Genomic DNA, 9,909 nt, shown 5'->3' on the forward strand with positions numbered 1-9,909 from the left:
AGTTTATTTAACAAACCCATTATTATTTTCTAAACATAATCAAATTTATTTTTTAAAAACGTTGATATTCTTATTAACTATTTTGTTACATAAATTATATTGTAATTGATGATGATAAAATAGAAAATATTTAAATATTTTTCAATTTACTACACATATTGATGTTTATAAAAATAATCATATCATGGTCCAATATTATATTTTGTTCAAAGAAAAAAATTAATGTTCATGATTCATATGTATTGTCACAAATTTAAAACTATTTTTCTGGATCGGAAAAAAGTATTTTTTTAATAAATAAAAAATACAAATAAAAGTATTCAGAATACGTATTTGAATACTTTTAAAAAAAAGTATTTAAAATAGTATTTGAATACTTTTAAAAAAAAGTATTTAAAATAGTATTTGAATACTTGACAAGACTGCCCCCCCCCCCTAACTATGCCTATAGCCCCCACAGGTTTTATTTTTGCTATAGAAAACTGTCAAAGCCCAAAAGTAACAGTCCAATTAATAAGTATAATTTATATAAACTTATATTTTTATAAACATAAATCTCAGAAGATAAATCACTTCAAATTAATGTCTAAGTTAGTCATTTAACCCACACAGTATATATACAAGGAAGGTATTTTGAAGATATGACACCTTGCATTAGCATGTGTTACATAAAAATTATTTTGTAATCAAGTATAAAAATATTAACATCATTAATTTAATTTCCCCACCAAACTATAAATGATAATGCACAAGATAATATTTTATACTATTACAACTGCTTACTGTTTTATTATATAGATTTTATAAAGATTTCAATATTATCATGCCAAGTTTTTAAAATACGCCATGCATTAAGTTAAAAACGACCACTGTTCTAGTATGATATCTGTCTACTACTAATAACCTACTAAATAATATGAATGTCTTGATAGGACAATTGTTTTTATTGAATATATTTTTATTTTGTTGGTTACACCCCTAGGTTATAATAATTCTTTCCTAATTTTTTGGAAAATGCCAATAGAAACTCCTTGAGACTACTTGAAACTCCGTAATAATATGTTTAATTTTTTTCCGACTTTTTCCACAATTACATGCAAGGTTGTCTTCCCTGTGCCATTTGTGTATTAGTTGTTCACATTGATTCACTTTATTATAAATTAACACCTATGTTATACAAAATGAATCATTATATCAAATAACATTAAAAATAAAATAAAAATTAGTTATGTTTATTACTTAATTATTAGTATTATAATTAACCACTTTTGCTTAATACTGTATTTAAACTGAAAAATAAATTGACAAATCGAATATAGAAATTATTATCATGCAATTAATTAAACAATTTAATAATTAATTTAAAGAAATAATGATCGTTATTCATAAAGTGTAATGGAAAACTTAATACATGTTTTTTTTTAATTCTATTACTAAATACGAAGTTTTATTTTTAAGTATGCCAAAATAAAATAAGCAGCAGATTCTTGAGCCTCGTTTTCATTTTTTCCTGCTTCTGAAACCACAACAATTGGAGTAGTATTTGCCTTCAACAAAACTTCTACTTTATCTGAGAAAAAATATAATGATATTAAAATATAAAACGTTTTTATTTTAATAAATTTCGTACCGATATTTTTATAAATCACGTCACAATTTAAAGTAAAACTTTCTCTTTCTGAAATTTTTTTCAAAGCATCAACAGCTGTCAACTTGCATTTATTTGGGTTTATCTAGATAAGAAAAATAATAACAATAATAATAATTAAATATCTATTAGTAGCACTGTCACACTGAATAAACTATAATCAATATATTAGTTACTTACCATACTTTGTGAATGTGGCGTTTGAGGTTCACTTATTGCACCAAAAAAGGTCTTCAAAATAGTCACCGTTTCATGACATAAAGAGGACACAATTTTATGAGATACATCTTTCTTTTCAAATTCATTGTCAATAACTTCATGCACATCTTCTGAAGTCAATTTTTCTATTTGCTTATACATTTCATAAGCCGCTTTTTTTTTAGCTGCTTTCTTAGTTGATGCTATGCCTATTCAAAAATGTTTTCTTTAATAATATTTAATAGAGATATAATTTTGTACAAAATATCTACCTGAGGAGATGTAAATAGATATGGAACACACCACATTATATCTTGGATTATGTTCCTGTAAGCTCACATCAGAAAAAGTATAGATGGGCAATGGAAAGTGACGGGCTACGCATAATTCTTGCAGTGAACCAATAGGATTTAATTCTATACGGACCTTTGACTTAAAGCTAAAAATGTCTCTGAAAAAAAAAATTATACTTAGGTACTGGATGTCTATCTCACTTTGCATTATATTAAGTGTACATACTCTGCTGAGGACAGCACTAAACTTTGGCCAGAAGAAGTAGTAGCAATTCCTTGGTCATGGCCATTATAAACATCAACATCAACATTTTCCAGTCTTGGGACATCTCTGGAATAAAACAATTAACATTTAAATACAGACATAATTGTGGTTATTTACATATAAAATGCACTAACTTATTTAGTATTTGAGGATTCCAATACAATATCTGTTTGGAGGGTTGCCTGAAAACAAAATGTATACTTATAAATGTTTGTAGTTACATCTAGGTAGTTAAAACTTTTTACGTAATGTGTGTCTGCGAAAACAGGGTATACTTGTCTTTATTACTCATTAGCAGGGCTTGGGACTTATAGCATTTACTTATTTTTATGGTTTGACATATAATGTAGCAGAGTGCTATGGAAGTATATGTCATGTCACAACACGTTCAATTATAAAATTTGTGTTTTTTTTGCTTTTTTCAAAATATGCTCATTTCCAGTTTTTCTGATTATTTTTTGCTTTTTTGCATATCTCTGCTTAACTATGATTTATGATGTCATGTGCCACTAACAAAACATTTTAGTTAATTTATGTTTTTTTATTGTTTTTATTTAAGGTCAAGCTAGCTAGAACTAAAAATAATGTTGTGGACATTGATGTTGCAGCAGAGTAAAATATCTTGCAATGGTGAGCAAAAACATACAACAGTGAACATTTGCACCCTGTGGCAAGGACACCTCGCTGTTGCAAGTCCTTGCTCGCCCATTCAATGATTAGTTTAATAACGAATGTTTAATGATAGGTATTTTCTGAAAGTACATGATTTTATACTAAATAATGTAATTTCATAATGTATTAATAAAATAATAATTCATAAATACTTAATAATTTATTACTTTAACAATAGTACTTTTAATAAATTGTATCATGGTCTTTAGAATGAAAAATAACACATTTTTTTAAAATTATATCCAGCTCTAGTTTTGCCAATTTTGGGTTTAGAATCGAGTTGATAGATCAAATTTACTTGAAAAAATCAATTGATTCAATAATGATATTCAAAATATGGGTTGCCATTAAAAATTGACGTTGCATTGTGCATGCGCAAAATATATTATTGAACAAAAATATAAGTCATAGAAATGTATGATCCATTAATCAAATAAAATATCCCACAAACAGAATTGAAAAATATTTACATGGAGTGATAAAGTGTACCCGGTTTCAGCAGACACATGGTATATATTGCACTTCCATTTATTTTTTATTTTTTAAGCCAATAGACTGGTTCAAAAGTGGTACCGATACATCTTAATGTTAGTTTCACCACAAAAATAAAAATAAATAGTTACCTAGTCTTAATGTTAGTTTCACCACAAAAATAAAAATAAATAGTTACCTAGTCTTAATGTTATTATTCCTTTACATATAAAAAATATTCTTAATTTTTTCATGTGAATTTGGTATTAGGTAAGTGGTTAGTTTTCTGTCACCTACAATTTTACTAGGCACCTATAGATTTGCAACAATAAAACTACAGTTGAATTTATTGTGTTACACCCATAACCTCTACTCTAAGCACTTGTTTCAATAAACAAATGTATGTTAAATGTACAATAATTTTTACATAATCATTACATTTTAAAATGTCATTGTATGTATAAAATATAATAATATACTTTAAAGTTTCAAGTACCCACAAATAATATTTTAAAATAACAAAAAAAATAACTAAAATAATAATTGTTCCCAATTTAAAAAAATGCGATATTTTTCCTAAACAAGGTAAATGTATGAATCGTAAATATGTTTTTGTTTGTTAGTAACCATGAGAACAAAATCAGTTAGAAAAATAAAATATCTTTAACCAGCACAAAAATATATTTATTTGTTATAATATCTATTGTTTTCCAAACTTAAACTTAAAAATACTATTTATATAATTTTAAGATTTTTAGGTTATACCTACATACACTTATATATAACATTCACCACATATATTAATAATTTAGATGATTAATATGATATTGGTAACCAAAAATAAACAACATGATTAACATCGTAATTTGAATACTATATTTATAAATACCAGCAGATATAAATGATAAAATCAATTTTTGACAATAAATTGTAAATTAAATAAATAATAATGATAAATCTGGCGCTATGATAATATAACAAAAGTGTATACTTTCCTGGCATTATCATGATTAGCCTCCCACACATTTTTAATAGATTTTATTCTACATTATATCTATTATTAATAAATTAGCTGTATGACTCAACTTCGCTCGAGTAAATTTGTTCTTAAAAATACATTTTAAGAAGTCGCATAAAAAACCAAACAGATGGCACCTCGGTTGTGTTCTTGTCCAATTTCACAGCTGAATTTTCCACAAATATACAGTATAATAGCGTATGTCCATATAAAAAGCATCGCGTGTAAGTCGAGTCAGTAGTTTGGATATTACCCACACATTAGACAACCATAAAGTTAAAACCACAATATATAATTTAAAATTAAAATACGCGTACCTAAGTGGGTGATGCTCTGCTGTACACTAGGCTGTAAATGGGCCAATGTAATTGGTTTGGTTTTAAATTTGAATTAAATGATATAATATCATTTTATACGAAAAACGATTCTGAGCGAAGGCGGTTTGTCAGACTAGGATATTTTATATTATATTTAGGTATTTTGTTATTATTAATTCGGTAGCTGATTAGTTAAATTAATATTATTTGCATTTTATTATATTTGTATACAATAATATACTTAATAAGTTTCAAGTACTCACGAATAATATTTTTAAATTACAACAAAATAATAAGGTTGTTATTCTTGGTTATTTAATATGTACAAAAATCGTACTTATGTATTTTTAAAATTTTTAAACTGCAGTACATGGTATCGTAAGAATATAATTATTATCAGGAGCCTTGTATTACTTTTAAACTTGATGAATAAAATTGTATTGACATTTATAGAATAAAAATGTCCGGGTTAGCTCAAAACAAATCAAAATATTTTGAAAATTTTGAAAATTTTATCGTATATAGACAATGATAAAATAAACATATTATGGTAGTATTTTCATGTATTTAATACATAAAATTTCACTGTTTTCTTCAGTTATTCGTTTTTGAATTACAACAAAGTAAGAAAATCTTTCCATGATTTTTGAAAAATCAAGTAAATATATAAATTATATAATGTGCAGTTTGATGGAAGACAGGAGTAAAAAATGTTGACGATTTGTATAATTATTAAGAACGCATATCAATCATTTCAAGAGCATATTTGGTGCATATTACTACGTTTTCTGATGCATAAATGGATATTAATTTGAGCTTTTTAAGTGCATACAAATCCGGACTTTTATATATAAAATAATCTCTAACGTCTAAATATGCAAGCAAAAAAAATTGTGTTGTTATTAGTTGTTGTTAAGAGGATATCAGTACAATATTTGTTATCTCTCTCAGACCCACGCACAAAATAGATAAAACGCAATCACGTAAAATCGTTTTTTATGATTTTTGAGTAACCTTAGAGTAAGTAAAATAACCTATTACAAATATTATAAACATTATAATATTTTCGAGGGTTTGGCAAATCAGTTTTATATTTTATTATTGTTTGACTTTCTATAGGTACGACTTGCAAAATCAAAACATTTTTTTTTAACAGGTGTTTAAACGAATTAAACATTTTTTTTAGACCATATTTAGACAAATCGATACTTAGTACTCTCAAAACTATAATTCTCTATAATTATTGTCATGTAACTCTAAGATTACTCAAAAACTTAAAAAAAAAAAAAAAACTATTTCAAGTGAATGCGATTTTGTCTGTGTTGCGCGTGGGCCAGAGAGAGAAAACAAACGCACATGAAACGTCGAAAAGTTCACCCAAATAAATAAGTCGCACAGCCACAAGGAAAACGTGTAAAAGACACGAAAAAAAATCGCGTCTAGGTACAACTCACAAACACAATCGTTTCGTCAACATTCTATCATTAATATTTATTATATTTTAATATTATACTCACCTCATGGGCATCACTTCCGATTTACCATCTTGCACCTGATTCGACATGATCTGATGATCGGTATGTAGGTATTCGAAGATATTATTCGGACTCGTTGGTAGGTAAGGAGTTAATACGGCGAGCACACCAAACTGCCGGAGAAGCGAAGAGCAGCTTGAACTTTGAAGCGAAGAGACTTGAACGGAGACGAAAAATATCTGACTGGTATCCACGCGAGTGACCAACGGCGAACCGGCGAATAGTTGGCGTAGGACTTATATGATTTATTGATTATTGATAACTGATAACAAAGAAGATATTATAATACCTATTACAAACATAGACTTATAGAAATAGACGGAACATTAAATTTATCGTCGGCGAGGACTGGGATGCGTAAATAATAAAATAATAGTGAGAGAAATGGCAATATTCCGAGGACAGCCAATACATAGCTTTAATAGCGCCCGATCCTCGAACAAGCTCCATGAACTAAGATACTAAACTAAGTTTATCTTAGCTTATGGCTCTACCCTTGCAAGCGTTATCATGCCTTATATTCTGTCTATTAATATAAGTCTACGATTACAAATAATAAAGTATAAACCTCGCCCAGCTATAGACATATTGGTGTCCACCGGCGACCGTAGTCCGTAACCGATCCTAAGTAGGTACATTATATTATATTACAAACATAAAAAAATTATGGAGATCGGTGGTGGACCGTTTTTAAGGAGTACGAATTAGCGAATTTTAAAATTGCATGCATCATGCGGGACTTGTAAATGTGTACGAAGGAAGTGATCGTTAGTGTGTGTGACTGTGTGTAAAAGAAATTGCGGTGTGTTCCCGTACAAGTCACCGACGTCACGTTGCGCGTGTGAACGGTAAACAATTTTTAGTATGCTCATTTGTATGTAATTTGTCCGGATGACCTGATGATTCGATAATTTTTCAGAAAACTGATATGAATTCGTTATAATGTCTACTTAAGATCGGTTAGTCCATATTTTACGATTTCTGATTTAAATTCCGATTAATCAAAGTTTGAAAATTCCGAGATTATTAATTTTTTTTAAATTTTTTCAGACATCAAAAATGAATCGTTATTATTAAAAAAAAATCATGTTAGACCGTTAGGGTAAAAGTTTTTAAACATATTATTTTCATTCTTACTTTTCAGAGCCGATTGTAGCGTTACTCTGCAGCAGATACTATGAGGAAGTTGACTTTTAGTGGCCGATGGCCTTCTCCAAAACTTTCTTTTCTGAAACATAAATTTTCAAATATTTTGATTATTATGTATTATAATATGAAATTTATAAAAAAATATATTTTATATTATAATTATTAACTATTAAGTATAAACATTATTTGATCATTATATTATGCATTACATTAAATCTATAAAAATCTTTATTTTCGTATTTTGCCTTTATTTTTGCAACTTAGTGGATAACACTGCGTGTATATTAACCTACGTATGTACCATACTTGGTTTTATTATACTCAAACGTGTCTTATACATATTTACCCAAATTTTCTATGATTTTACAGGTAAAATTATGGTTATGTACCTACCCAAATACATTTTATTCTATGTGTCATCCAAACGTCGTGTCTATATATTTTGTACCCAAATGTGTTATGTTTTATGTAAATGTTTCCAAAATTACACCGCCCACAACAGGTCCGTCGGTATGAACGACGTAGGATTGGTACATACTTTTGATTGAAACAATGGACCGTTTGCAAACCCACAAACATAATATTAACGTTGAAAACCGCAGAAATGGAGGAGGGCCGAATGCGCCGCCATGATTATTGCGAACGACTATTATGTTAATTTATTGCAACCCGTCGAGGTCATTAGACGCCGCCTGACGATTATAATATAGGTAGGAACAATGACGTCTTTTGGCTAGCGAACCAGATTTGCAACTCCCATTCCACCGAGAACTGATCCTATCGAAACGACTGATTACGTCTCTTTCAGCCACCCAACGCGTACGAAATCACTCTCTGCAGATTACCTGATTACCTACCTATATAATATTATATATTTATTAATGTTTTACCGTTCGTGACCGTCCATTTTGTTGTCACAATAATTATTAAATCTTGTTGTATACTAGGTACTGCGTACTATGACTGCTATTGTATTTAAATACATTTTTGGTACCTAAGTATCAAATACTTTATGACAAGTGTATTTTGAATACTTTCGAAATCCTTTTTATTTGATTTTTACTCCAGATTACTATATTTTTTTCTGTTTTTTTTTTTAACGAACAATAATTTTGTTTCTAATTTTACAAATTTAGAAAAGTTGTCTTAAAATAAAATGTTATAATGCTACTAAGTATTAGAGATCTTAAGATTTAATTAAATACGCAAATGACACAAACAGGACCGTTGCAAGGGGGGAGGGGGGAAGCGAGAGGTGCCTACGCCCCGGGCGAAATTCGTTATTCCTACCTTTCAGGAATTAGCTAACAAAGTTTAACTGGAGACAAGTAGTTATAGATAGCACCAACACATAATTAAATTGTATATGATTTGCAATGATTATACATAATGTGTTTGGTTTTCTCAAATATTTTGTCTTTATCAAAATTTAAAAAAATGAATTTATTTAGTTTTTAAAGTAAAAAATGTAGGTAATTACAGTCAGACTAGAGATTTGTATGTTGAATAATTGTGAATTAGAAATGTTTTATACACAAAATATGCAATTCATTATAGTATTATACATATTACAAATTAGAATATTATTTGCATATGTACAGATTGTGTTAAATTTGAATACAATGATATCATATCATTGTGTACAAAAAACAATCCTGAGCAGAGATGGTCTGAATATTATATATTGTTATTATATTTTATTATAACCTGTGTGTTTAATAAATATTATAAATTACATCAAAATAACTATAATCGTTATTTTTATTTTTATTCGTTTTTATGGTGATGGACAAAGCGTTAGAAATTAAAATCCCATCTTTAGCGATTTTTTGTAATTTTTCGGTGGTTTTTCCCATGTCATTAAATAATTATTGGGAAAATCAAAAAATGATCTCTCTAAAGTAACATTTTGATCCAAGTTTCTAAATGATAAGATACTATATTATGTTGAAATCGAAGCACTCCTTCTGGTAGAAATTTTGTATACAGAATAAAAAAAAAATATAAACACCATTGTAAAACGACTAGATCTTTCGAGAGCTCTCGATCACTCCGCTCGGAGTCTAAAAATGTTGGGCCCCTCCACCTAAATATTTTATCCGTTACAGCTTTGGTGATTGGTATGATTTAAACGATATTTGTATAGTTTGGTTAAAATAACTGACAACCATCGAATACAACGCAGTTTTCGAATAATAAAACGTTTTTTAGTGAATTTACAGCCAATTGTAAACCAACTGAAACTGTTTCCAATAACGATTTTATTTTATGCACTTACTTCCTTTTTCTATAAGTACCTAATGGGTAAAACAGTTTTATTAAATAAAATAAAATAAAATTAGT

The 9,909-nt window shown here is 28.2% G+C and overlaps 1 protein-coding gene and 1 long non-coding RNA gene across 2 annotated transcripts; both read right to left on the reverse strand.

Moving 5' to 3' along the window:
* Positions 1-1,403: 1,403 nt before the first annotated feature.
* Positions 1,404-2,347, reverse strand: LOC132937154 (interferon-inducible double-stranded RNA-dependent protein kinase activator A-like). The gene is made up of 4 exons (XM_061003986.1): positions 2,119-2,347; positions 1,829-2,055; positions 1,631-1,733; positions 1,404-1,570 (listed from the first exon to the last, which is right to left on the reverse strand). The coding sequence occupies exons 1-4, from the start codon at positions 2,345-2,347 to the stop codon at positions 1,434-1,436; spliced, it is 696 nt and encodes a 231-aa protein (XP_060859969.1). The 3' UTR covers positions 1,404-1,433.
* A 22-nt stretch (positions 2,348-2,369) lies between these two features.
* LOC132933641 (uncharacterized) lies at positions 2,370-7,647 on the reverse strand. The gene is made up of 4 exons (XR_009662915.1): positions 7,555-7,647; positions 6,400-6,679; positions 2,539-2,586; positions 2,370-2,470 (listed from the first exon to the last, which is right to left on the reverse strand). It is a non-coding gene; the product is annotated as an uncharacterized LOC132933641 (long non-coding RNA).
* Between the last annotated feature and the right edge of the window lie 2,262 nt (positions 7,648-9,909).

Source organism: Metopolophium dirhodum, chromosome 1 (assembly GCF_019925205.1).
Source record: "Metopolophium dirhodum isolate CAU chromosome 1, ASM1992520v1, whole genome shotgun sequence".
NCBI lineage: Eukaryota > Metazoa > Arthropoda > Insecta > Hemiptera > Aphididae > Metopolophium > Metopolophium dirhodum.

Bases quoted from the DNA above. Each gene is read 5' to 3' on its own strand.
- LOC132937154 (XM_061003986.1), bottom strand. From the start codon at position 2,347: ATGCAAAGTGAGATAGACATCCAGTACCTAAGTATAATTTTTTTTTTC. The intron at 2,056-2,118 runs GTAGATATTTTG...ATTTTTGAATAG, and splicing joins ATCTATTTACATCTCCTCAG to GCATAGCATCAACTAAGAAA. The intron at 1,571-1,630 runs GTACGAAATTTA...ATTTTTTCTCAG, and splicing joins CGTGATTTATAAAAATATCG to ATAAAGTAGAAGTTTTGTTG.